At 53.7% G+C, this 24,157-nt stretch overlaps 15 protein-coding genes across 15 annotated transcripts; 8 read left to right on the forward strand and 7 right to left on the reverse strand.

Moving 5' to 3' along the window:
* Positions 1-2: 2 nt before the first annotated feature.
* On the reverse strand, positions 3-1,284 carry BAUCODRAFT_127197 (uncharacterized protein; the record flags this gene model as incomplete). The annotated part of the gene is made up of 3 exons (XM_007683492.1): positions 3-127; positions 158-961; positions 1,020-1,284. 3 exons carry the CDS (start codon positions 1,282-1,284, stop codon positions 3-5), a joined length of 1,194 nt encoding a protein of 397 aa, XP_007681682.1.
* A 304-nt stretch (positions 1,285-1,588) lies between these two features.
* On the forward strand, positions 1,589-2,266 carry BAUCODRAFT_152564 (uncharacterized protein; the record flags this gene model as incomplete). The annotated part of the gene is made up of 3 exons (XM_007683493.1): positions 1,589-1,606; positions 1,746-2,050; positions 2,104-2,266. 3 exons carry the CDS (start codon positions 1,589-1,591, stop codon positions 2,264-2,266), a joined length of 486 nt encoding a protein of 161 aa, XP_007681683.1.
* Positions 2,267-2,610: 344 nt separating this feature from the next.
* Positions 2,611-3,261, reverse strand: BAUCODRAFT_57460 (uncharacterized protein; the record flags this gene model as incomplete). The annotated part of the gene is made up of 1 exon (XM_007683274.1): positions 2,611-3,261. A coding segment is annotated over one exon (651 nt), but the record flags the coding sequence as incomplete, so codon positions are not given.
* A 132-nt stretch (positions 3,262-3,393) lies between these two features.
* BAUCODRAFT_39452 (uncharacterized protein) lies at positions 3,394-4,667 on the forward strand. Its single transcript, XM_007683205.1, has 4 exons — positions 3,394-3,512; positions 3,565-3,926; positions 3,992-4,243; positions 4,304-4,667. Exons 1-4 carry the CDS (start codon positions 3,418-3,420, stop codon positions 4,447-4,449), a joined length of 855 nt encoding a protein of 284 aa, XP_007681395.1. The 5' UTR covers positions 3,394-3,417; the 3' UTR covers positions 4,450-4,667.
* A 310-nt stretch (positions 4,668-4,977) lies between these two features.
* Positions 4,978-6,197, forward strand: BAUCODRAFT_127201 (uncharacterized protein; the record flags this gene model as incomplete). The annotated part of the gene is made up of 2 exons (XM_007683494.1): positions 4,978-4,986; positions 5,046-6,197. 2 exons carry the CDS (start codon positions 4,978-4,980, stop codon positions 6,195-6,197), a joined length of 1,161 nt encoding a protein of 386 aa, XP_007681684.1.
* A 202-nt stretch (positions 6,198-6,399) lies between these two features.
* Positions 6,400-7,276, forward strand: BAUCODRAFT_321946 (uncharacterized protein). Its single transcript, XM_007683495.1, has one exon. It carries the CDS (start codon positions 6,602-6,604, stop codon positions 7,040-7,042), a length of 441 nt encoding a protein of 146 aa, XP_007681685.1. The 5' UTR covers positions 6,400-6,601; the 3' UTR covers positions 7,043-7,276.
* A 1,456-nt stretch (positions 7,277-8,732) lies between these two features.
* On the forward strand, positions 8,733-9,512 carry BAUCODRAFT_321929 (uncharacterized protein). Its single transcript, XM_007683496.1, has one exon. It carries the CDS (start codon positions 8,886-8,888, stop codon positions 9,231-9,233), a length of 348 nt encoding a protein of 115 aa, XP_007681686.1. The 5' UTR covers positions 8,733-8,885; the 3' UTR covers positions 9,234-9,512.
* Positions 9,513-10,281: 769 nt separating this feature from the next.
* Positions 10,282-11,327, reverse strand: BAUCODRAFT_39457 (uncharacterized protein). The gene has a single exon (XM_007683206.1). The coding sequence runs from the start codon at positions 10,925-10,927 to the stop codon at positions 10,469-10,471; it is 459 nt and encodes a 152-aa protein (XP_007681396.1). The 5' UTR covers positions 10,928-11,327; the 3' UTR covers positions 10,282-10,468.
* A 213-nt stretch (positions 11,328-11,540) lies between these two features.
* BAUCODRAFT_152568 (uncharacterized protein) lies at positions 11,541-12,560 on the forward strand (the record flags this gene model as incomplete). The annotated part of the gene is made up of 2 exons (XM_007683497.1): positions 11,541-11,961; positions 12,019-12,560. The coding sequence occupies 2 exons, from the start codon at positions 11,541-11,543 to the stop codon at positions 12,558-12,560; spliced, it is 963 nt and encodes a 320-aa protein (XP_007681687.1).
* Positions 12,561-12,578: 18 nt separating this feature from the next.
* Positions 12,579-15,000, reverse strand: BAUCODRAFT_321989 (uncharacterized protein). Its single transcript, XM_007683498.1, has 6 exons — positions 14,489-15,000; positions 14,402-14,423; positions 13,111-14,329; positions 13,022-13,040; positions 12,746-12,969; positions 12,579-12,690 (listed from the first exon to the last, which is right to left on the reverse strand). Exons 1-6 carry the CDS (start codon positions 14,732-14,734, stop codon positions 12,597-12,599), a joined length of 1,824 nt encoding a protein of 607 aa, XP_007681688.1. The 5' UTR covers positions 14,735-15,000; the 3' UTR covers positions 12,579-12,596.
* A 266-nt stretch (positions 15,001-15,266) lies between these two features.
* Positions 15,267-17,297, reverse strand: BAUCODRAFT_80130 (uncharacterized protein; the record flags this gene model as incomplete). Its single annotated transcript, XM_007683314.1, has 2 exons — positions 15,267-16,304; positions 16,539-17,297. 2 exons carry the CDS (start codon positions 17,295-17,297, stop codon positions 15,267-15,269), a joined length of 1,797 nt encoding a protein of 598 aa, XP_007681504.1.
* Positions 17,298-17,889: 592 nt separating this feature from the next.
* BAUCODRAFT_160825 (glycoside hydrolase family 79 protein) lies at positions 17,890-19,980 on the forward strand. The gene is made up of 2 exons (XM_007683499.1): positions 17,890-18,994; positions 19,046-19,980. Exons 1-2 carry the CDS (start codon positions 18,177-18,179, stop codon positions 19,917-19,919), a joined length of 1,692 nt encoding a protein of 563 aa, XP_007681689.1. The 5' UTR covers positions 17,890-18,176; the 3' UTR covers positions 19,920-19,980.
* A 171-nt stretch (positions 19,981-20,151) lies between these two features.
* On the reverse strand, positions 20,152-21,641 carry BAUCODRAFT_117653 (uncharacterized protein). Its single transcript, XM_007683500.1, has 4 exons — positions 21,308-21,641; positions 20,901-21,255; positions 20,609-20,840; positions 20,152-20,550 (listed from the first exon to the last, which is right to left on the reverse strand). Exons 1-4 carry the CDS (start codon positions 21,360-21,362, stop codon positions 20,302-20,304), a joined length of 891 nt encoding a protein of 296 aa, XP_007681690.1. The 5' UTR covers positions 21,363-21,641; the 3' UTR covers positions 20,152-20,301.
* A 491-nt stretch (positions 21,642-22,132) lies between these two features.
* BAUCODRAFT_28424 (uncharacterized protein) lies at positions 22,133-22,608 on the forward strand (the record flags this gene model as incomplete). Its single annotated transcript, XM_007683151.1, has 3 exons — positions 22,133-22,189; positions 22,282-22,382; positions 22,446-22,608. The coding sequence occupies 3 exons, from the start codon at positions 22,133-22,135 to the stop codon at positions 22,606-22,608; spliced, it is 321 nt and encodes a 106-aa protein (XP_007681341.1).
* Positions 22,601-24,150, reverse strand: BAUCODRAFT_322316 (uncharacterized protein). Its single transcript, XM_007683501.1, has 3 exons — positions 23,890-24,150; positions 22,911-23,835; positions 22,601-22,855 (listed from the first exon to the last, which is right to left on the reverse strand). The coding sequence occupies exons 1-2, from the start codon at positions 23,964-23,966 to the stop codon at positions 22,917-22,919; spliced, it is 996 nt and encodes a 331-aa protein (XP_007681691.1). The 5' UTR covers positions 23,967-24,150; the 3' UTR covers positions 22,601-22,855; positions 22,911-22,916.
* Positions 24,151-24,157: the final 7 nt, after the last annotated feature.

A 24,157-nucleotide genomic window follows, 5' to 3' on the forward strand; every position in this document is an offset into this window, starting at 1 on the left:
GCTCAAAGATCCTCTGGCATGTCCAGCTGGAAGTCCGCAAACTCATCGTATTCCATGTCCTTGAGGGAAACGCCGAAGCCAACTAGTCCATCTTCTGATTGGTCTGCTTCCTGCAGCACTAAAGAGCCTACTGTTGGCAGGTTGTTGGGGCCAGTACCGCGCCCAGCTGGCATCGTTGCTTTCAGAGAATTTCGTGCATGTCCGCCGACCGGCTTGCTGTGAACCTCACTCAGCGGTTGGCGAGCAGTGGCCGACACGACTCTGCCCTTGGAATAGCCTAACGTCGTGTTCGAAGCCGCTTTGGCTGCTGTGAAGCGAGTGTTGCCTCGAGCTGACAGCCCGTGCGCGGCTGACTTTGTTGTACGAGGAGCCAACTGCTGACGTGCTATCGTCGCGGCTGTCGGTGCCGCAAAGCTGCGCGAATCTCTCGCCTTCGCGGTTCTGACGGATGAGAGGGCAGCCGCAGCAGTGTGTGACTTGAGCGTGTCAGGCGCTTTGGTTAGCTCTTCATAAGCCTGCCGCGCAGCCATCTCCGCCTCCCGCTGCTTCCTCGCTTTCGTCTCTACAGCCCTCCGGACCTTCTCATCCTCGTCCGTCGACTCGGCATCACTGCCTTCATCGTCATACTTCGTACGCGGTCGAAACGTCTCCCACCATCCGCGCGTCAAGTTTGCACCTTCGAATTGCGGATACGTTCGATCGTGCGGCCAGCAGTCGTCTGGATAGTCTGGCAGCGGGACCTCCCGGGGTGGCATGTACTCGATCTCGCGCTCCTCGGCATCCTCTTCGAGAGCATCCTCTTGTGCAGTGTGGATCTTGACTTTGGCACGGTGGAGACGGGGGCTGGTCGCTTGGACTGAAGAAGGCTTCTCGTGAGCCGAATGCGGTGCGAGTGGTGTGCAGAAGGCGGTAGCTTTGGCATTTGTAGTCTTGGCACCTAACGGAGCTCGATTGCCTGGGCCTGATCAGCGATCTCAGCTGGTCCCGTTATGTCACTCAAAGCAGGCTTGTCCACGTACCAGCTGGAGTAACGAAAGCATTTTGATCTGCTTTGCTACCCTTACCATCTCCGAAAAGTCCACCCTCTTTGCCCTTTGCGCCTGTCTTCCCTCTCGTGAAAGCCGCATTCTCGTCGTTTAGGGGAATCTTGAAGGGTGTCTTGGCTGCCTTATTCGCCGGCGTCTTCGGCGCAAGGCCCTTTGCAACCTGATTCAGCGGTTTCGCGGCTGCAGCTTGTTGCTGCTCGTATATGACGTTCTCGTTTTTATGTCTGGTCGCGAACATGACTGTTGCAACGATGCTCTACTTCCTACATTGCTGTTTCCGAGTGATTTGTTTCGTTGATCGAAGTTGATGGTCTGTGTTGATGTTTACCTTGTTTGGGAAGGCGCATGTGATTCAGGGTCTCGGTCCAAAGCTCGACGGGCAGAAAGTGCGGGCCACGACCAGGCCAACGAGGTTCAGGTGCCAACTTTAGCTTGGGAGAAACACAGCAACAACCTGAGATACACAATACTTGTTGACGCAACGACCTGCCGCCCACACCACACCATCATTTCACTGATTCACCACCAGTCGTATTGCAAACATGGAGGCCATCAAGAAGGTAAGCATCAATAATGTCCATCAGCCCAACGCTCCGCCCTGCTGCCGACATTGGACGTGAAGAGCACTCCACAGAGCCACGACTGTTCCCATATCAACGATGCTTAAGTCATATAGCGCTGACAAGGTGTTACCTGCAGCGCATGAACGCACTTCGCATCGAGGCCGATGAATCAGCCACCAAAGTCGAGGAACTCCAAACCAAAGTCAAAAACCTCGAACATGAGAACCTGCAGAAGGAGCAAGAGATTACCTCGCTTCAGCACAAGAACAGCATGCTGGAACGAGAAGTCGAGAAGTTAGAGAAGATGCACGGCGAGGCGAAAGCAGCAGCGGACGAGAGCGTGCAACATGGCAGCCAGAATGAGGCGTTGACGCGGAAGATCCAGATCTTGGAGGAGGAGGCGGAGACCGCGGATAAGAATCTGAGAGAGACGAACGAGAAGTACATCTAACATGCAAGGGATGCAGAGGGAAAGCTGGCTGACCACATTTCAGACTACGGCAAACAGACGTCAAGGCCGGCCACTACGAGCGCAAAGTGCAGGCACTCGAGCAGAGCGTGAACCAGTGGGAGACCAAGTACGAGGACATGGCGAAGAAGTACGCCGACACGAAGAAGGAGCTGGACGACTTCGTGGCTGAGATTGGTACTATCTAACCGATCCTTAACCACCAGCCTTGCAGACATTATCTCCAGCATTATTCTATCTTGGCATAGGTGGAGCGTGTTACTAATGTTGAAGCTGCTGCATAGCTGTTTATACGCCTCAGAGCTCACTTGGACGCGCAAGTGGCAACGCCGTGAGTGTTGGGCACCATCATCGCGAGGTTACGCTGGACTCGCCTAGGATGGTCTAAGGTGTTTGGTCTGAGTAGGCGGCACGGATGACGAAGTCCTGTCTGGCGAATCTTTGACTGGCATCGTCGGTCACTGTTGAGAGCATCATACCCTGGAGTCACCTGCTTCGGTGACGGAGACAGAGGCAATCATCCGCCGTCACGCCGTGCTTTGGCAGCCTTGCTTCTTTTTACCTTCTGCTTACGCCGGGTCTCCTGCCGTTCCGCTTTGCTCTCGTAGCGGAACTTGTGCTTCTTCGGTCGAGCTTTACCGTCTGCCGGTCTGTCTTTGGCCCATACGCGCTTCTTTTTCGCTGAACGATTGGGGTCTTCGGGAGGAAGTTGTGCGTACTCTTTCGCTGCATCCCTATCCTCGTCCTCCTCGTCATTGAAGTTGTTCATTGGCTCCACAGTTACTGTGGTGTACTTGTCCTCGTCCACATACTCCTCGTCCTCCTGCGCTACATCCGCTGTTGGCCGCTCCCCAAGTCCCTGCCATTCGCCTCCAGCGCCATCTGCGTCCACCTTCCCATCTTCCGCCTCTGACTCTGTAAGATCGGGGTTCTGCTTCCGCAACTCCGCGTTAAACTCAGCCATGTGTCGGTCAAGGTCCATCTTTCGCTGCTCTCGCATCTGTCGCCGCTCCCGCACCTTCTCCTCCTTCTCCCGCTTGATTGCAGTCTCACGTGCATTCTGAATTCGAGCTAACTTGCGCTTGTGGAACCCGGTCAGATAGTCTTGACGTGCAGTAGGGTCGAAGGAGATCGCCTCTAGCTGTCCTGTGTCTCTCTTGCGTTTCTGTAATATAGGCGCCATTTGTGATACGTCTCGCCATGGGCACATGCAATATCGAAAAGTGTAAGGCTTGGAGTTTGCGCCGGCGAAACCTCGGCAAGGCGGAGATGTATGCCTTGCCTCGCCGCTATCAGTGACATACGACTCTGAGCTGCTATTCCCATACTCATCGACATCATGCTGTTACGATCGGTATGCCAGCTTCTGCTGGCCACAAGTACGGTGCAAGCATTCAAAGATGCGCACCCATTCTTCATGCTTCTCAGCGATCCGTAACCATAACCTACCACTTGATCAGTGCGTCTTCCACTAACACCTGCGCAGTTCTGGACGATATAGCAACTCGCCACTACCACAAATAGCGAGCTCTGGTGATGTAGAGACTCAGGTACTGGACGCTCTATCAGGTTGCGAACACGATGCGTACGTCATCTTCACCCAGCCGGGCGCCAGAGCAGACGATGTCATGAGCATGGCGCGGCTGCGAGAACAGATGGCGAAAGGACGGAACGAGACGCTGCTGCAAACGTCTGAGGCGCTAGGTAGCGTGAATGCGGACAAGCTTGCGGATGCATTGGCCAGGAAATGCAGCTTAGCAGAGAGCACAACGAAGCATCTCATTACCAAGCCTTTGCAGCCACTGACAATGGCCGGAGACGACAGAAAGACGGAGACTGCTATGTCCGGTATGTCGTAGCCAAATAAGGGACCACTTTATGTGCGAAACTACTGCTGATGCAAAGCAACCTAGACGTGGCGATTACGCGATACCTCGACGAATTGAGCTCGAAGAATATGCCTTATGTTCTTATCTATGCAGCTTCCGCGATACAGCAGGATCCGCCGTACGAGATGGACGAGGAGTACCCCTCAGCCTTGCATATCGACCTCAAGCGCGACATCAGTGCAGAAGGGCGCCGTCTTCGGCAAAGACAGTCAAACGTGACAGACAACACACAGTACAAGCTGCCGCTGTTTGAGACGTACCAGTTCTTGTCACCCGGTAAGCCTTTACCGTCTGTTTTGGCCACGCTCCATCCTGGTTCGCTGACGTAAATACTAGCCATCTTCATGGGCCTCACTGTCACGCTGCTACTCTTCTTGATTGGCTACGTCGGTGTCTCTGCCATCGCCGGCCTGGAAGTCTCGTATGCCGCTTTCAGCAAGGAGATGGGACCGCAAGCCCAGAACAAGGGAAAGCAGCAATGATTTGAGTTATTGTCTAAGTTGTTGTCTAGCGCGAGGGTGTAGAGCGTGCGGCATTGCAGGGAGCTTCTGATGTATACAACGAGGTAGCCGCCGACCATGGTGTATCGTCTCCCTATTCCGTCTCTGGACTTCGTTGGTTTGTCTTACTCTGCCAAAGCGCTTGCGGTGGCGATGGTAGATATTTCGCACTTTACACAAATGTACTCCAAGAGTGACATTCCATGTCTGTTATCGTAGTTCGGATTGTGGCTACAGAAGAAGTTGACGGTAAGCTGCTCCACCCGAGCCATCTGTGTCGACTTGGATGGGCAGCATGGCTATCGCTCTAAACCGCGCACGTGACTGAAATGGCTAAGGTCATGAGTGCGCCGAAAAGACGTGGCGGAAACGCTCCGCTCACCGCCGGGCCAATGTCGAGACTCTGTCGAGTCATCCCAAATCCACTTCAGTTTTACCAGACAAGTCTATTCCTTCATAACGCTGTGCATACACTGACCAGAACATTACTGCCCACGTCGACGGGAAAACATGTCGGAAGTGAGTTGCAGAGGGAAGACTACGCCAGATAGGAATCTCGCTGACTGTGGCGCCTTTAGTTCTTCATGCCCAACGCCAATGTTGGCAACCGAGACAGTGTAGAAGATTGGCGTATTCGGGGTATGACACCCCTGACACCGCCGGATTTGCTACAACACGAAATACGGCAGACGGAAAAATCAAAGGACACCGTGATCAAAGCGCGCAATGAGGCCGTCGATATCGTTCACGGCACGGACAAGAACCGAAGACTATTAGTCGTAATTGGTCCATGCAGTATACACGATCCTGCCATGGCATTGGAGTACTGCGATCGCCTGCTCGAGTTGAAGCAAAAGTACGAGAACGAGCTGCTCATTGTTATGCGATCCTACCTGGAGAAGCCTAGAACGACCGTCGGCTGGAAAGGCTTGGTGAACGACCCGGATATTGACAACACCTTCAACATTAATAAGGGCCTGCGAACTGCGCGACAGATGTTCCTCGATCTGACGGAGAAAGGCATGCCTCTAGCGTCCGAGATGCTTGACACCATCAGTCCACAATTCACAGCCGACTTGCTTTCTGTCGGCGCAGTCGGTGCACGGACAACAGAGTCGCAAGTACATCGTGAGCTCGCATCAGGCCTCTCCTTCCCGGTCGGCTTTAAGAACGGAACAGATGGAACGCTGGACGTAGCTATTGACGCGATCGGCGCAGTCAAGCACCCTCATCATTTCCTATCTGTCACGAAACCCGGCAACGTCGCAATTGTCGGCACAGTGGGAAATGATGATTGCTTCGTCATCCTCCGTGGTGGCAAGAAGGGCACCAACTACGACTCCAAATCCATCAACGACGCTAAGGCCGCGTTGGAAGCGAAAGGTCTTCGGCCGCGTGTCATGGTCGATTGCTCGCATGGCAACTCGGAAAAGAACCACAAGAATCAGCCCAAGGTAGCGCACTCTGTTGCTGAACAAATGCATGCAGGCGAAGATGCAATCATGGGCGTCATGATCGAGTCGAACATTAACGAAGGCAGCCAGAAGGTGCCGAAGGAGGGCAAGGCGGGCCTCAAGTACGGTGTCTCGATTACTGATGCTTGCATTGGGTGGGATGAAACGGAGAAAGTAATCGTTGAGCTCGCTGAGGCCTCCAAGGCGCGGAGAGAGAAGCTCGGTCCGCTCAAGGAGGTCAATGGCGTTTCGAATGGTGTCAATGGCCATGCATGAAGTCTTGGGTAACGCACGGGTTGGACAGTCAAAAGTTGCATGCTTCAATCACTGTAAGATTTTGGCGAGGTGCTAGGAGTCATACCTACATCACTATTTCACCGTTGCTTCCTTGACCTTTACCCTTGACGTTTTGAGATTGACATCATGTGCAGAAGCGAGACAATGCATGAACTCTAGTGGCTGCTAGCTGGCAGCTTACAGCGGGCTCAACAACATGAACTTTGAGATGCAGGTACGAGTCACCGCCACACATCGACTGAGGGTGGACTTGAGCCAGTCGACGCCCAAATGACGGCATCAGCGCCCTGATTGGCTGCAACACCCGTGCTCTTGCCTCGCCAAAAAGTACTTCAAGATACTGAGTATGTCGGCACTGTGATCCGTTCGGCAGTCTGTGCGTGATGACTAAAGGACTGCTGCCGGCTGCGTCTCCTTGGCTCCTACTTCCAGCGCCCAATGGATCCAGAACCTTGGAACTTCAGCATATGAGCGGTTGCGCTGCACTTGCGACATCACTCGGCTCGCAGAGCATTGATTGCAACAGGAAGCGAATGTTTCGGCACTGGCTGCTGTTTAGAATCACATATACTTTACCTATGCCACCAAAAGATGACCGACTGCAAAGGCAACCTGCGTTAGGCCGCCAATGCCTGCCGCCCACTTTGGACAGCACCCATCTGCTGCAATCGCATCAGCTTGTGGCACCGTGTCCTGCACATACTGATCCGCATCCAGGAGCTCAAGTTGAGATGTGGTTCCATAAGGGCTTACTTTACCTCTATGGACAGCCACATCTTCACGCTTTCGACGATTCACACTCCAATTGCATTGTACATGCTTGACCACCGATTGATTCTGCGTTCAATCTCTGAGGATAGAGAGTGTATCGCTAGTACAGGGGGCTTGTTGGAAGGACCGACCGGTGAACAGATGGCCTGTGCCGTGCAGGAACGCGTGAAACGCGCAGTGGGTGTTACCGGCCATCTGGATAGCTTTGATCATATCCCGGTAACGACAGCTGCCGACTAAAATCACCTGTTGGCGCAGCGCACGAGATTGTGACTGGGTACAGTAAGGTTTACCCGGTGACCCTCTCCTTTCGTCTGTGTGTTGGACTTGTGCTGAAACACGGCTGCAGAGCATCGAAAAGTGCGCTAAGCCTGATTGGCGATCTTGATACTATCGCTCAGAAGACAAGAAAAATGCGAACCGCGATCATATACCGTGGCTCACGGAGTTCCGAGCACTGAGACCGTGGGACGAACAGTGAGAGATCGATCTATGTAAGCATACCAGCGATAAACAACGCCGAACCGATCTAGAACACGCAAATGCCATCTGAGCGTACGCGTGCGTGTACGAACGGGCCTCTGGTCGCGATAGCATAGCGATTTCTCGCCTGCTGCTTCGCAATCGCCTGGCTTGGCGACGACTAAGCCCATCAGCCTGTCTCTTAAGCTCATGCCTACAGTAGAGAACTCGAGCAAGCTCGAATTATTGGTCGCTTCTCGGCGAACAAGTGTTTGACGCATGCGGTAGGGAAGGCCTGTTGACGCGCGCCCAGAATAGTCTGCACGCGCTTTCTGGTACAGGCAAAGGGTAGCTTTCCTCCTAAGCCGGAAGGTCTTCGATCAACTGACGCACACCACATCGAATTAAAAACCGTGTTCAGCGCCATGAAATGCACGATTACGAGGTTGCTGCGCGAAGGCGGACCAACCTGCACTTGTGCGGCACAGCAGATTGCTTCTGCAGGACCCTTATGCGTGCTTTAGCACAACCACAAATGCTTGCGAGATCCACTAGGAAGCTTTGTCAAAGCTCTTTCACCCTGATACTGGGCAACCTTATGGTGACTGTGGCCTGCAGAACTCCAATTGCGGCCGTTCCTTGATCTGGGCATCGTGGTCGGGCCTTAACCTGCCTTACGCTATGCGCTTTTGAAACGGTCCCTCTGGACTAAGGTCTGGTCCTTACCTCATATTCCAAGCACCAGCTGACCAGTGGTATGTCAAAGCCTCGCTACAAGTACCCCTGCCACTGGACTAGCGTAGCACTTTGGCCTCGATACCGCTTACCAAGAGGAGTAGGGCTGAAGAATCTATGCGTTGTGTCAGTTTCACGATAGTCTTCGACATTAGCTCAGCGCACGCAGATGCTGTCAGTACCGGCCACTCTCTGCCACCTTTGTCCTAGGGAGACGACTATGGTCAAACGAGCGGTGTAACCATCGTGAACCAACCGCGTCATTGATAGGTTGCAAGTTCCTGCTCGGCATGTCGTCGGCTTCCAACCTGGTCACTGCACGAGCCCCCAGGCAGAAGTGCAAGGGGTATGAAGGCACTGAAGGTACGAGTGGCAAACACCGCCAACACAGCATCGCCCTACACCTTCAATAGGGCGAACTGGCACAAGTACGAGGGCTCGCTAGTCGGGGAAAAAATCGCTCGGCGGCTTATAATGCTTCTCTTGAGCGTGGGTGGTTCATTGAGGCAATGTCAAGTGCGCTGGCATTAGGCATCCTTGAACCTCACCGCCATATTGCATTACAACAAGCCGTCGCCACCGAAAGACATTGAACAAGCCCTCTCCGTTGTTCCAACACCAAAGCATCTTCCATCAACCTCGACATTCCCTTATAACAAAGGTTACTTGCCGCAAATTTCTTCCAAGCCTGCGACGATCATGGCAGAGCATAACCATTCCTGCGAGCAAGCCAACCGAGGCCGAAACACAACCTGCAAGCTGTGCAACGAGTACATCTTCCCTAGCACATCTTTTGCCGATCAGCAGCTCGAGGGTTACAGTTCCTATAATATTAGCAGCCAGGCATCTGCGCAGGCATATGTTCGCTTACAGACGGAAGGAGGTCCGTCATTGCATCAGCTTGACTGCATGGTCGAATGCAAGCTGATCATACAAGTCAGTGAATGCCGACTTGCGCTTCCTGAGTATCTTCGCTACAGAGCCGCAACCCACCTGGCGCGACGACGGTGTTGCGCTGGACATGCCACGCAGGTCGCCGCAATGTGATATGTGTTGCATGTAGCGACTAACTTTGCACAGACCAGCAACCTCTGCACCATCCATATCCTGTCGAACTTGATATTCGGGAGGAGCATGATCGCCAAATGCACCCACAAGCGCGGCGACCGTCGCCCGCGGCGCTGACGACCGCCATGACGCCAGCCATGGGCCACACATGGCGGACGTCGGGGTCGTTCGCACCTTCGACCTGCAGTGACCCACGGAACGGCACTCAGCTTACCCATCCAAGGTCTAGCCGTATTACTCCGGTCCACGAAGCTGTCCGAACAATCCGCCGCCCTGTAACAGCTAGCCCCTCGAGTGGCATGCGAGGCACTCAGGAAACAATTACCAAGAAGTAGACCGCTGTACTGAGGCAGTACTGAGGCAGTCGTGGAGGGTTCACTGCAACACTCGGCTAAGAAGGGTGCAGGCGACCGTACAAGACTGGTGAGGAGCGGATCAATCGATCGTGAAGTGAGGCAGGATCAGATCAGGCACCTGATCCATATATGCACTTCAAATGGTGATTAGTAGTTCTGTACTCCATCGCAAGATAACCGTATCATTGTGTGGACTCTGTTACGCCACAGGATGACTTCATATCATGATATATAGGAAGCAAGTCACATAGTGAGATCTCAGCCATTCCTGGTCCATACTTGGGCGGACTTCATTACTGCATGTTTGCTCGTTCATACTGCTCTGCATCACATGGATAATGATTAGTTGTTCCTACGCTGCCTAGAGGCAGTCCTTTCGACTGTCGATACGTCCTCTGCTGCCTAGTATGTTAAACGAGGAACAGGCCCCGCTCGCTGTCTGGCAGGGTGCTTTTTCAGCTACATTACAGATAGTGCACCAACGCAGTTGCGCGGAAGAACCCTTTGAGTCGGTGACGGAGCCCTTATCGTCGTTCGTTGGCTCAACGATATGGGATGTTTGGCCTTTCCAAGCCACACGATCTTGGCAGCGAATTACAACGGCTTCCAAGCTGTCACAAGGAGAGACGCTACTGCTGCTGCGGGCATTCGTCTCCGCCGTCTGCGCGCCGTGCTCATGCCAGGAGTCTGAAATGCTGAAGCCCAACACTAGCGTGCCGGGGTTTTGTACGAGCAACGCTGCGACAAACGCACCCCTCGCACCATCGCATGAGCATGATGCTGGAAGCTCGTACACATTGTGCTACATCAATCACATATTGTGCAGGCGTCCTTAATGTCGGCTTGCGAACAGTCTCATCAAGTGGACTTGGCGCCTTCACGGCTCTTTTGGTTGTGTCTCGATGATACCTCTAGATAGCGCAACGCCAGCGTCCATACGGGCAATCTAGAGGCTTGCCGAAGTGCAGTCAATGTTGCTGTAACAACTCGGGCTAGTCGGGCTGCCAACCCAACCTCTCCCCAGGGCGCAAACACCGTAGGAGCCGCAGAAGCTAACCTTGCCTGTACAACTAGTGATCCTTGGTTGTGGAAAGTGCCAGACACTTCGTGCCATCTTCGCGCCTTGTCCAGGTCTTCCCTCTCAACATGAAAAGCGTCAGACTTGTGAAGTACAGTCCACGCATCTACCGGTCTGGGGCGCGCTGTTAAACACACTAGATCAGCCTGAAGTCGCATGACGTGGTGTGACAGTGTGAGTGCTTGTAAGAAACTCTTACTGCTTGTCAGTGTGGGCTTTAGAGCTCCCAAGAAACTCATAGCATCTCCCTTTTAATTGCACGTAACCCCAGATCCAGTAAGCGATCTATCCATTGTTGACGACTGCTTGGCGTTCACCATACGGGTTTCATACGGCTTTCGTACGGTTTAGCTCGCAAGCCTGTGAGTGAGCTGAAGAGCCTTACTAGGGTTATGGACATGGCAAGGTGTATAGCAGCGTCGGAGCCTTGTCGCTCGGTTTACTTAGACATCGTGGTATCGTAGCTCGTCCGAGAGCAGTTCAAGCCATCAAAGGCATCACGCGCGGTGGCCGACAGGCTGGAGCCTGTCTATCTCCTGGGATTGCACTCCACTCGACAATGCTGGTAGAGAGAGGACATTCCGCCCGTCATGGGCAACAAATTGCCTCGGCCGCAAGGCTGTTGACTCCTCAAGTTCTTCCTCGTTGCTCAGAATAGAGGTTGATGTGCAAGGCTACAGTAAGGCTCGCAGCGGGCATCCGAAGATGCGCCGATCACAATCCATGGAGTATGAGCCACAATACTGTAGCGAACATCACCTTAACAGTGTATTAGCGGCTTCTTGGCTAGTATAGGGTACTATGGTATTGACGCACAACCTCTGACCTTCCACCTCTCGTACATCTCCGCCGATGGATACCAATCCCACCTACAACTACTTCGGGGCGACTGTCTTCTGGCTCTACAATGTCGCAGCACTCTCGTTTACAGCCATTGTCCTCGTCACCATCGCCCAACTACCGGCGCGTAGATATCCTGGGCGTCAATCACCGGCGCGGGTATTCATTACTTTGGCCGGCATCAGCTTTACCGTGCTGTCTGTCAACATGCTCCATGTTCTAATTCAGTCGTACTATGAGTGGAGTCAGACCATCTTCGGCCGGCTCGCTGTCGAGAGAAACGGCATGTTGCGGAGCATCTGGACGTGGTCCATTACTTCGACCCTATTTCGCGACTTCGGCGAAGCAATCGTCGCAGACCAGGCACGGTATGTCTGGACGCTCAGTGCATTAATCGCCACCATGTCAGTCTCCACGTATATGGCCACTGAAGGTGAGCACGACAGTGTCCTTTCAAAGCACGGATCGCCGGTCCTCTAACGAGCTACAGGTCGGAGGCAGCAGGTTCCAAGGCTATGGGCTTTCTTCGCCCTAGCCCAAATTCTGCCAATTTCATTCACACAGAACCTGTTCTACGTTGCACTAACACGCCAAGGCCCTGCGACAACGCAAGTTGATGTCAGGCCGACTTCATTTGCAGTGGCGTTCGCTCTATACGCTCTCGGCCTGTCTGTCGCTCCAGGGCTGGCTGGGACGCCCTGGTTGATACCACTCATCGTAGCTGCTAGACTGCTATTGTTCGTGCAACTGGCCCTGGTGAAGACTCGAATCGGTACTGCTCGTTCGGAACTCAGTCAACTGGTTCAGCGGCCTATAGCCTTTGTAGGCGGTATCCTTCTTACACGTCAAGTTTACTTGGCAAGCCGATCGCATACGATGACGGAGATTGCGAAAGCGGTCATTAGCCACCCGGCGGTGAGCTCGTTGGGCTTCGACTTTGTGCTGTCTGCGCTCAGCCTGTCAATCTGGATAGCCTTGACAACGCGGGAAGGAGAAGATGAAACTGACGCAGACAAGAAGAAAAACAGATAACGAGCGGACATGCAGCGAACATGTTCAAGGGTGCTACTACTGATCTATCGGTGCCCTGGCTCCCTTTCGAGCGTTTTGATTGTTCTGCTGCTCGACAAGCACCTTGGCGTCACCACCCATTGCTTCGAACCTGCAGGATCTCCGTCAGCATATCAACCACGACAAGCGGTCTAAAAACGACGTACCACTTCGGGTCAATATTGTTAAGGTTGAGGTACGGACTGCAGTCCGCGCCCTGCGCACCTAGGCGGTTCTCGATTGTCCAGCCCATGCCCAGCGAAGCCCAAGGGTTCTTATCGAAGTACTGGATGTGAAAGTCTTCGTACCTCGGCTGGGCAATGACTTGCTGGTAGTGCATAGACGAGCCGGGCCAGACAGCATTGACACGGCCGGTGTCGTTATTTTTGTACTGCTCGCGGTTAGGACAAGGAGTTATGAGACGGACGTATTCGGCAACTTACCCAGCTTCGGCACTCGTCCCTACCGAGCAAGAGGCAAGCACGTCAGCATCGATCGAATATGCACGGGACACTTACGGGGAGTCACATACTTCCAGACAGTGTGCTTGATCCACTCCTGCACGTGGTCGTTGAAAGCATCGGTCTTTGCCTGATCGGGCACCCAACTTTTGATGTTCTCATTCTGCATCTTCTTGATGATCTGAACGGCGTAGTCGGAGACTGTGTGTAGCGGGCCCATCACTGAACCATTCTCGACAGGCCAAGTCGGGCCGATGAAGGTGAGGAAGTTTGGAAAGTCCGGGATTGCAAGGCCGAGATACGACTCAGGGCAGACCTTCCACTTCTCCTTCAAGTCCATGCCATCTACGCCTACGATTGGGAAACGTGGTCGGTACGAAACGTCAAAGCCGGTGGCACAGACAATGGTGTCAACCTTGCGCTCAGTGCCGTCACCACCAACCACGCCTTCTTCGGTGCAGCTGACGACAGGCGTGAAGTGGACGTCGACATTGTCCTTCTGTATGGCCTCCATGTACGGATCGCCAGGAGTGATCCTACGGCACCCCAAGCCGAACTTAGGTGTGAAGCCTTTCAACAGCCGTTCGTCCTTGATGAACTCCTTCATACGGTTACGGAACAACTCCTGGCCCATCTTTTGTGCCTCGGTATCGGAGTAGAAGGCTCCCCAGAGACCGTTGACTTGATCCTCGATATCCTTCGCATGGGCAACCAAGGCTTTAGGGTCGTGGCGGAATGTGTCCCTCTCCTGCTGGTCGTATTCTTTGTTTTGGCCATAGTTGTTCGCAATCTGGACGAACCATACGCCAGTGCGGACGAAAATGTCGATATGCTTAGCGTGCGGCTGCATGGTAGGCACAGTCTGGATGGATGAGGCGCCAGATCCGATGACTGCAACGCGATCGTGGTTCCACTGCTCCTTCTGGTAATCTGTGGGCCAGCGAGCCGTATGAACAACCCTACCCTTGAACTTATCTTTCAAGCCAGGTATGTCTGGCCACTTGAAATTGTTCAGGATACCAGTGCCGTGGAGTAACAACTGGCAAGTATCACCAAATTCTCGAACGACCTCTCCGTTTACGGTCTCCCGCAGCTTGACCTTCCATTCACCCATACCTTCGTCCCAATAGCACCCTATGACTTCGGTGTTGAAGTTCATATACTTCCTCAAGTCGAATGTCTCGCAGACTTTGTCAAGATATTTCCAGATGTCAGGCGAGTATGAGAAGAAGCGAGGCCAGTCTGGATTGAGGGCGAACTGATAGGTGTAGGCATGACTAGGTATATCACCTGAAAGTGTTCAAGACAACCGTTATCGCTTGCTCACAGAATCGGTAGAATCATGATCGATCATTTGCTCACATGCAGCGCCCGGGTACCGGTTCTGCCCATTGCGATGTTGTCGTCAGCGAACCAATGGACAGCTTGCTCCAAATACAACAGACCAACCTCGAGCCACGTCCCTCCGATATCTGCGTTCTTCTCGTAGATAACATGCTCTACATTTGGGCAATCCTTCTGTATCCGGTATGCCATCAATATGCCGGTCACACCGGCTCCGATGGTTAAGACCTTCAACTTTCGGTTCTTTGGATCGTTCCAGGTGATCTCTTGGTTGATATGATAGCCGGAAGAGCCCGGCTGTGAGTAGTCGAACCGCTCGCCAGCGGCGACGGCATTGAGGTCAGGAGCCATATAGACAATGTTGTGCAGAACAAAACGAAAAGGGGTCTTGCAAAGAGATACGACTCGAATGTGTGAAGCTGCCTGAATGTGAATTGGAAGCCGGACGCAAGCATACTCGTCTACACATTCCCAATATGCTATTTAGTGATCGAATGTGGTAGCCCCTCAATGCGTGGTTGTAGGAGCCTCGGCTGTAGTAGGGCTAAGCGTCGCTGAAAAGGATGAACAATCCTCCTGACATACGCTGTCGATCGCGCCATCGATGCAGATTACTTACGGCACCGTTCCCCTCACGCCATGATACATCGACGCTTGGTGTTGTCTGCAAACCGTCGCCGGGTGCTAGTAGGAAGCTTTCCAAACGCGCTCTTGCCCCGCATTGGCGTTGTTTCCGGGTTCGGCAGGCTTCGCGCAAGGTGTATGTGGAGAAGAAAGCTTGACTGGGCCGAATGCATGTCGAGTCGGCCTCCTTCACGTGGGAAGTCTACAAATGCTGCTACTTCCGTCATTCCTGCTTCACACAGCCCTCCACGTATGCTGATCAGTATCCACTCTGGGCGCCGGCAGTGGCTCGGCGGTCAACGGTGCACGGTTGTTGGACACGATCTGGCCTTTGAATGATGTGTTCTTTGAAAGTACGGAGCAGGTACTGCAGGTGCATCAAGTGCTCGGCTGCCAATCCTGGCGCCGTGGCTCCGTAACCGACCCACTCGATACTTGCTCCCCGAGGCAAAGCATCCACTTCGATGACCCAGAGCGGCGGTGTCAATGTGCTGGCTTTTGGGCGCTGAGATGCTTTCGAAATCGGCTTGCCGTACCAGGCTTTCTGTTGCAAATGCCATACATCGAAATCCTCGTCATCGTCCTCTTGTTCCGGCGAATGTACTTCAGAGGCAGCAGCATGGAAGCTTTCCCATGCGGTTGACGCCACTGCGGCAAAACCTGGGGCTGTTTCGCTAGGCGGAACAACGATGAATGCAATCGCAGCGATCCAATGCTCCATCCTCGTCACCTCGGCGATTCGTCTCATGTGTTGCAAAGCCAATACTGTTTGGTGCGCGAAGCTGACAATGTCTGCCGATGGGAACCCGTGGTACAGCTCCATGTTCGCCGGCACTAATGGGATCTGACCTGCCACATACACAACGTTGGCAGAGTCCAACCTCGCATTGCCCACTACTGGTATGGAGATCGCTTGGGAGTACGGCCCAATATTCGCCGGCGCCCAATAAGAGCGTGACTGGACGTGCAGGCCTTTCCGTACAATGGGCGTAATTTGCGTTGCATCTTTCTGACATGTGAATCCTATCATCAGATGGCAGCCATGGGCAAGAACATCTGCACAGGCTAGTGTGACCCGTGCCGGAGGATTTGGTTTGCTGAAATAGCTTCCATAGACTCTGTTGACATCTGCAAAATCTGCCATGTTACGCAAGATGATCGAAGTGTATGCGATAGAGTGCATTCCTAACCGCGGTTTCTGCATTTCCAGCTCGGCAGTCATGGCATCCATTATTGAGCGTGTCTGAGCCGCGGCATCGCCGCCTTGCCCAGTACGGCATTCATATAGATTGTCGACCTCTCCCACACTTCTCCTCCCAAACTCCGGCGATGGTATAGGCTGCTGAGCAACTACCCGGCCCTGTGCCCGCGGCGCTGAGAGGTCAGCAAGTAGAACTTGTAAGACGCTGTCTGACGTCAGGTCCAAAAGCGGCGGAACTCGGGGGTGCTTGTGGTCTGCCATGACAGTACTGCCGCGTACTGTTTCGGCCCTGCGCAGGTGTATTGAGAAACTACCCGCTTCTCCTTGTACGACCGTCCTTGCTTCGTCAGGCACAGAGATGGACGCCTTCCATAAAGGTGTCGGGCCATTAACAGCTAGCGTTTCGTATTCGCCACCCTCACCCAGCACTGCACCGTCTCCCGTGGTGCCAAACCTTTGGGCGGCTGTTGTGAGCATGCGAATAGTGTTCGCGTCTGCAACGTTCAGCCATAGAAAGCTTTCGTTCAGCCCCCCTGAAGCTACCTTGATAATGCGTGAATCTTGTCCGACAGCTGCCATGTCCTGTAACAAAGAGCGTGACGTATTGCCAGATAGCAACGGATACTGCCATAGATAAGACAGCGGTACCAGGCCAAGTCGCAAGGCGACAGACTCCACCCGCGTACGCTGGTAGTCTGAGAGTATTGCGCCCGTGCTTACCGCATTTAGCTCAGGGTGTGCGGCCTTCACCTTGAGTAGCAGTGGTACAAGAGACTCCGTCTCGTCCGACTCTAGACCCTGTAGGTCGGAAACGGGTTGGTATGACCTTTCCCGGACCACGGCCGAGCCCACAATTTCCTGGCGGTACAATGGTAGCCCGAGGGCCTGCTCATAGAGCGGCATTATCTGGTGCCCTATCGTCTGATACATAAAGCTGTCCAGGTCTTCAGCATCTCGTGCGTTCTGGGACGGCGGAGGATGCAAGTTAGCAAGAGCCACCACATTGTGCCCGTTCGCGATGCAGTGCAGAATAGAAAAGAGCGAGTCCTTGCCGCCCGATATGAGCGCAACAACATTTAGTCCAGCCATGTATGCTGCGTATAATGCATGAGAGGAGTAAAGCGCTTGATACGTAATCTTTAGCTTGTTCACCGTGACGAGCGCTGCTGTGTAAATGCGGGTTAAAGTGAACACTTTCCCAACGTTCAACAAGACGGCAGTACAACCAGACGATCCTACCTTCTCCATCAGATCCTACAACTGTTGTTCAGCCTTTCCATATCTGACCATTGATAAGATTTGTTCGATCACCAGCGCGCCGTCAAGGCCAGAGGGAGAGGGCCAGCGAGTCGGAAATGGCTGCTAACCGATTGCAATTGTTTCATTCTGTGGCATGAATGACGCTATGTTCACCACAGACGTGTCGGTGACCAAGCAACTTTGGGAAACTGTATTTGATCATGCCGCCGCACGAAGAGAAAAAGAAGGCTTCTTGCAATTCGCGACGCGAAGTTTTGATGCTCGCTCAATGCCAAGTCGCGCTAACCTCTTCGAGCCTTGTGCATCTGACTTTGCAGGTTGTTTTGTTCTTCGCTCTCGACACTTCCCCCTCTGCTCGCATCTTCCGCACGCCGCTGCTATAGCAGCGAGCAAGAGATTGCACGGCCTTGCGATCACCTTAGCTGCTGCCGAGCAACATCGGCGTCTGCTCAATGTGTCTCTCGAAGCTCGTATGCCGGCTATTAGCAATCATGCATCCCTTCTCCGCAGAGATCGTCAGGTACACCAAGTTGCCTCGCTCACTGTCGACGGAGAATCTCTGGAGGCTGCAGCGATCCACATGGTGTTCTCACAGAGTCAATGCGGGGCTAATACGACGTTACGTCGCGGTGCATGGCATCAGATGCCGTCCCAGGTAAGCATCATAAAAGGTGAGCGTCTCCCTCAGAGTCAGCCGTATACGATACCATGGCGCGAATGAGAGATGTATGGCTCGCCCTGGGCCTGGCGCACGGCTCTTGCGCCTTATGGACCCCAAATGGCTCGTCGAACAATGTGTCTGCTGTTGCTGTCAGCGCTGTAGCACCTACAGGTGCTGGTGTTCCTCTTCCCGCCTTTGTCTCTTATAGCATCGAGTTCAGTTCGTTCCCTGATTTCGCGGGCAATCTTTCGAGTCCGAACACTTTCTCGAACAATCTTCTCAACAACCTTGGCGACCTGACCGGAACCAAGCCGTTTATCAGAGTCGGCGGCAATACTCAAGACTATGCTGTATTCAACAGCTCCATCGCCGTCGCCGAGATAGGTATCGTCAATCCAGCTATCTCGCCGGACTACCCTACCACTCTAACTATCGGACCGGCCTATTTCGAGTCTTACCAGACATGGCCTAACACGAAGTTCATCCACGGCTTCAACCTTGGCCGAAATAGCACCTTCGCCCGTGAAGGGCTCATTGCCTCAGTGCCATACGCATGTAAAGCGCTCCAAGGCGGCAGACTCTTGCATTGGGAGCTTGGCAACGAGCCGGACCTGTTCAAGACATCCGCACAAGGTATCGTGCGGCCTTCAAACTGGACGGAGCAGAGTTACGTAAACGAGTGGCTGAATTGGACGAGAGCCATCAAGGCGGCCATGACTGGTCCGTGTCCGGATCTCGCGTCCTCCCAGAACTACACTTATTACGCACCCTCGTTTGCGGGCACCAGCAACAGCCTGGATCCGATCCGGACGTGGGAGGATGGGCTTGACACTGACAAAGACATTGCCGTGATCACAACACATAAGTAAGCGCTAGCTGAGCGGCTTTCCCTCGTCGACTGCTAACAAACCTACAGCTATATCAGTGGTGCCACAGTACCTGGCGTGACTCTACAAGGCACGCTCATGAACCACACGTCCAACGTGGTGTCAATTGCCAAGCAACTGAACGAGTCCCGCCTGCTGCGCGGCCTGCCTGCTAACCTTGGTTCTAACAACCTCCCCTTCATCATGGGCGAGACAAACTCTCTGTACAACCAAGGCCGTCCAGGTCTCAGCAACACCTTCGGTGCTGCACTCTGGGGTATTGACTTCAACCTTTGGTGCGCAACAAACAACATCAGCCGCGTCCACATGCATCAAGGGACCAATTATCGCTACCAAAGTTGGCAACCGGTTGATACGAACATCACCTCCAAGGGGACAAAAGCACCGTACTACGGCAACATCGCCGTAGCTTCCTTTCTCGGCAACATTGTCACGTCAACGCCGAGTATAATCAACCTACCTCTTCCGAACGACGAAGAGAGCGCCTACGCCGCATACGTTAATGGCTCGCTTGCCCGGCTCATCGTGGTCAACATGATGAGCTACAACGCTACAGACTACAATAGCAATTACACGGACAACTACCCGCGGCCTGTCCAGCAGTACACCTTCCAACTTCCTCCAGGTAACTACGGGGCTGTGCAACTGCAACGCTTGATGGCGAATGGTAGCGATGCTATCACCGGCATTACTTTCGACGGTTACAGCTTCAACTACGAACTGGACAACGGGATGCCGGTGTTGCTTGGCAATGTGACAAGAGGAGAGACGGCGGGTGTAGGACGTAACGGTCAGCTGAGCGTCGATGTGCCTTTCAGCAGCGCCGTGATTGTGCGCTTCGCTCAGCAGAGTGGTGGCAATGGATGGAGTGGTCATGGACATGGTCATGGTCCGTGGTGGTAAAGCTTCGCTCGTAGCGGCTGTAACGACATATACGCCGTGACGACGTAACTTATTGTGGCCGATGGTGAAAGTGTTAGAATGTTGTGCCTGTTATGCTTGCTCCTCATCCTCTTGAGTATCAGCAAGAGTGTTCGCCGGAGCACGTAGTTCCATTTCCGGTTCCAAGCACGTCGAGTGTGCCAAATCATGAGGTTGCACGCCGCACTGATGGTAACGTCTTCGATTGTGATCATTGGGTATCATTACAGTATCTGGCCGGTGTATAGTCACCCATCTTCGGCTACTCGTACAGAACCAGCAACACCTCCCATTCCGTAACTCCAACGCTCATGCTTCTATGGCCAACGCTTACCAAGGCTCATTCAACACACTCCACGAGGATCTAGAAGTTCCTCGACGCATGCTGAGACGCATAATTATTGTAACCGCCATTCTGCTGCATTACCGGCTGCTGGCTGCCGTAGCTCTCCCGGTCATTGTGACCATAGCCGCCACTGGTGTAGACGGGACCACCAGTCATTGTGCCTGCGGCCTCGGTGGTCATGGCCATTTCGTCGTCGCTTCTTCGCACGGGCGGGAAGCGGTCGCCTTTATGCCTTGTGTGGACGGCTGGCAGGAAATCGATGATGAACTGCAAGTGGACATGTCAGTTATAGGTTGTGGAGGAAGCTGGCGCCTTGAATACGTACACTCCACACATAGAAGATGTAGATCAGCGCAATTACCCACTCGAGGATGGCTGATGATTGGTACATTGTCTTATACTCGGTAACGCCGAATGCAATCGCGAGCGCAACCTCGACAATGATGAAGCCGAGCTTGATCCAAAATGAGGTGCGGAGGATTGCAGATTCCCGGTAATGCACGCCGAGGCGCTGGTATTCTGCGCAGATGAAAATGGCGGAGATAACGTATCCAGCACTGACGGAGGTTTATGTCAGCGCATATATCAGCCCTGAATCAGGGGACGAGACGGCTTACATGAATACGATTAGCATAGCATCGTGCACCTCAGGGTGGCGCTTCGTGTCGAAAATGGTGAGCAGTATCAACCCTGCGGCACCTACGACCGCAAAGATGATCGCGAACACGCTGAGAATCTTCTCGCCCCTCCCGTAATTGCTCTGCAAGCGACCCTTATGTCGTAGCCATCGTTCTGAGATGAAAGTAACGTCGAAGATGACAACCATCACTGCGCTGCCGGCGATAAACAGAGGCTTGCCCCATCGCGTGGCGCCGATGTCTGAGATATATGCTGTGGGCTGGTTTGATGCCATTTCGCTATAATGAGGGCGACCCATGGCCTCCCAGGCGCCCAGCATGGCGAGGAGTGTCCCTTAAAGAATGTGTTAGTTGCATAAGACCGGAGGACGCTGATGTCGCCGTACCTAGCCATACGCAGCCTGCGAAGAGCGGCAGGAACCAGTACGAGAAGCCGAACATCTCTGCGGTGGCTTACGTCTGCGTCGGGGGTATGGTATAACACTCCACTGCTGTTCAGAAAGCCGCGTCGTAGCCTTCCTCAAGGACTATCGTGGGCGAGGCGTGAATTGGCTCACACAAGAGGTGATATGCTACGTGTATAAGGCAAAAAGAAATGGGCGAGGGTGAGATGAAGAGATATGAAAAGGCTATGAAGACCTACTGACGCGCTGTCGTTGGGCGAAAACGCAAACCTTCGCCGCGGTGACGAGTGCTAAGGCTCATGGTGCGGTAGTGCAGTGAGTGGTGATTGCGTCACAGGCATGAAGCCAACGACCATATTAGACTTTGCCGGATGGCTCGGATGTGGTTGGTACCTGAGCATCACTGACTGCTACGCGAGCCTACCGACTGCCACTGCATCTACCGTCACTGATCATAGGTGGCGCCTTCGCTTTATGTAGTAAGCAATGTGCCGATGCCATCCCATGCAAGGGTAAAGCCGTGGCTGGCTTGGTGAAGATGTACAGTGATGCTCCGGTCGCCTTCTTGCGGATGATGCGGCTCAACGGCTATTCGGGTGGCGTAATCTACGCCGAGCGGGTGGCTTGGTTCACGTGAGCGTGCTTCCATAGTAGTCGGAACTGCTTCCGCGTCTTCTCTGCCAAGCCCACAAAAACGCCGGCCGATTTGAGCGCCAAGAGCATCACTTCCGAAGTTTGAAGGCCCGCACTATCGCAGCGTAGCGATACAACATCGATCCATCCACCATCTCCCCCAATACCGCCATCATGCCGAAGGAGGTAAAGCAGAGGAGCGGCATTGCCGTTGGCCTTAATCGTGGCCACGTACGTTTAACCAGCGCCCCGTGGATGACCAGCGGCTGCAACAGCAGAGATTTGGCGGACATTGATATACTAACGAACGTGTTGGCATCCAGAAAGTCACTCCCCGCCAGCCTAAGCCGCGGGTTTCACGCATGAAAGGTCATTTGAGCAAGCGAACCAGCTTCGTGAGGGATATCGTGAAGGAGGTTGCAGGGTATGCACATACACATATAAGATCTATATCTTCGTCACAACGGATGTACTGACACTTTACAAGTCTCGCACCGTACGAGCGCCGCGTCATCGAACTGCTCCGCAACAGCAAGGACAAGCGCGCAAGGAAGCTGGCGAAGAAGAGGCTCGGCACATTCGGCCGCGCGAAGAGAAAGGTCGATGAGATGACCAAGGTCATTGCGGAGAGCAGGAGAGCCGGTCACTAGTGGAGTACCTTTGAGGGAAGTGAGACGGACACCGTGGATGAGGGTCTGCATGATGGCGCACAGGGCGTGTTTCGAAGGGGATGCAGTCTGCCGATATGAACTGCTGTCTACGCTTTCTAGCAGTATGCAACATAGCATGCGCTATATGCAATGCATCATGGGCAGTGCTTGAGTCGCTTCGCACCTTCCGTAATCGTACCTTCCTCGTTGAGTCGTCTCTTCGGGTGAGACCGAAGCTAATGGGAGTCTTTCGCGACAACACTTCAGCCCGGCTTTCGCGAGCAGAGGCCATCAACACGTACGCAGAATTACTCGCCCTGCTCATCTCCAATCTTCTCCAGCTTGCCCATATCCCTCTTCTCCCCACCAGTTCCTACAAACCGCAACCGATCTATCCTCGTCTTCTCGCCCTCACCCTCACCGTCCGCAACAAAGATAACAATGGAGCTGACATTCTGAAACTTGACATACCGTAGCTCCACTTTCGCAGTGGCAGTCTTAGCATCCCAGTCCGACTCTTTCAACTCAATCTCCTGCGTACAAGGCAAGTCGTCCGCTTCGTCGAACCCCACCACAGTCGATCGGTTCGTAAAGATTTTGAGCGTCTTTGGCCGCATGACTTCGTCGTCGCCGGTGCCTTCTGCAGGTATCACCGAGGTTAGGTGTATGCTGTGTAGCTTGAGCGTTGACTGAAACGGCACGAAAAGCATGAGTTGCTCGTCCGTGTCGCTTTCTATCCAATCGTTCTTCGCTCCGTCTTTCCTCTTACCCGCACCGAGAGAACTTGGTTTATTGCCGTCAAATACCGTCCTCTTATCACCCTTCTCCCCGTCCAGGTTCAAAAAGTCCAGTCCCAGCACGTCGACCTGATCCGTAACATCCACGTACCCTCTCGGCACGCCCACACCTAACCACGCAGCACCACTCGAGCTCGCCTCTCCCGCCGCAGCACCACCCTCGTCCGCTCGACCTGCTTCTTGCGCCAATTGCTTGACAGCCTGATCCAGCGCTTTGGGGTCGGCACCACGTATCCGTTTGGTCTCGCGGCCGGCCTTAAAGATCATGAAGGTCGGCATGGCGGTGATGTTGTAGGTCTGAGCGATCTCTTTTTGGGTGTCCGTGTTCACTTTGGTGAAAGTTATGGTGCCTGGGCGAGAGAGTTGGGTGGAGAGTTGTTCGTAGACAGGGGCGATGGCTTTGCAGGGGCCGCACCAATCGGCGTAGAAGCTGTAAATGCTGTTAGTAGCGAACGTAGCGGTGCAGTAAGCGAGAAGGTCTTACTCTGTTACGACGATGCGGGATGACGAGAGGACTTGGCTGAAGTGTTGTGGCGAGGTTATATGGACGGTGGGCGACATGTTGACGACGTCTGACAGTAGGCGGGAGAAGAAAGTGTTGCTGTTGGCCAGGCTTGTGATGGTACGATCTGTCGAAGTCTTCGACCTTTCGAGGCGGTCGACTGTTGGTGATTATGTCAACAAATAATTCCGGCGGGGGTTGCTGCACAGGGCAGGCACGCATGCATGTGGGGGAAGGCTCGCAAACGCAC

This window comes from Baudoinia panamericana (assembly GCF_000338955.1).
Source record: "Baudoinia panamericana UAMH 10762 unplaced genomic scaffold BAUCOscaffold_15, whole genome shotgun sequence".
Taxonomy (NCBI): domain Eukaryota; kingdom Fungi; phylum Ascomycota; class Dothideomycetes; order Mycosphaerellales; family Teratosphaeriaceae; genus Baudoinia; species Baudoinia panamericana.

Excerpts from the sequence above, each read along its gene's own strand:
- BAUCODRAFT_39452 (XM_007683205.1), top strand. The coding sequence starts at position 3,418 with ATGCTGTTACGATCGGTATGCCAGCTTCTGCTGGCCACAAGTACGGTG. Across the intron at positions 3,927-3,991 it reads GACGGAGACTGCTATGTCCG|ACGTGGCGATTACGCGATAC; the intron begins GTATGTCGTAGC and ends AAAGCAACCTAG. Across the intron at positions 4,244-4,303 it reads GTACCAGTTCTTGTCACCCG|CCATCTTCATGGGCCTCACT; the intron begins GTAAGCCTTTAC and ends CGTAAATACTAG.
- BAUCODRAFT_321946 (XM_007683495.1), top strand. The coding sequence starts at position 6,602 with ATGACTAAAGGACTGCTGCCGGCTGCGTCTCCTTGGCTCCTACTTCCA.
- BAUCODRAFT_321929 (XM_007683496.1), top strand. The coding sequence starts at position 8,886 with ATGGCAGAGCATAACCATTCCTGCGAGCAAGCCAACCGAGGCCGAAAC.
- BAUCODRAFT_39457 (XM_007683206.1), bottom strand. The coding sequence starts at position 10,927 with ATGAGTTTCTTGGGAGCTCTAAAGCCCACACTGACAAGCAGTAAGAGT.
- BAUCODRAFT_321989 (XM_007683498.1), bottom strand. The coding sequence starts at position 14,734 with ATGGCTCCTGACCTCAATGCCGTCGCCGCTGGCGAGCGGTTCGACTAC. Across the intron at positions 14,424-14,488 it reads TCGGAGGGACGTGGCTCGAG|AACCGGTACCCGGGCGCTGC; the intron begins GTTGGTCTGTTG and ends CGCAATGGGCAG. Across the intron at positions 14,330-14,401 it reads CCGGTACCCGGGCGCTGCAT|GTGATATACCTAGTCATGCC; the intron begins GTGAGCAAATGA and ends GAACACTTTCAG.
- BAUCODRAFT_160825 (XM_007683499.1), top strand. The coding sequence starts at position 18,177 with ATGGCGCGAATGAGAGATGTATGGCTCGCCCTGGGCCTGGCGCACGGC. Across the intron at positions 18,995-19,045 it reads GCCGTGATCACAACACATAA|CTATATCAGTGGTGCCACAG; the intron begins GTAAGCGCTAGC and ends ACAAACCTACAG.
- BAUCODRAFT_117653 (XM_007683500.1), bottom strand. The coding sequence starts at position 21,362 with ATGTTCGGCTTCTCGTACTGGTTCCTGCCGCTCTTCGCAGGCTGCGTA. Across the intron at positions 21,256-21,307 it reads CGCAGGCTGCGTATGGCTAG|GGACACTCCTCGCCATGCTG; the intron begins GTACGGCGACAT and ends ACATTCTTTAAG. Across the intron at positions 20,551-20,608 it reads ACATCTTCTATGTGTGGAGT|TTCATCATCGATTTCCTGCC; the intron begins GTACGTATTCAA and ends GTCCACTTGCAG.
- BAUCODRAFT_322316 (XM_007683501.1), bottom strand. The coding sequence starts at position 23,966 with ATGTCGCCCACCGTCCATATAACCTCGCCACAACACTTCAGCCAAGTC. Across the intron at positions 23,836-23,889 it reads TCCCGCATCGTCGTAACAGA|CTTCTACGCCGATTGGTGCG; the intron begins GTAAGACCTTCT and ends CAGCATTTACAG.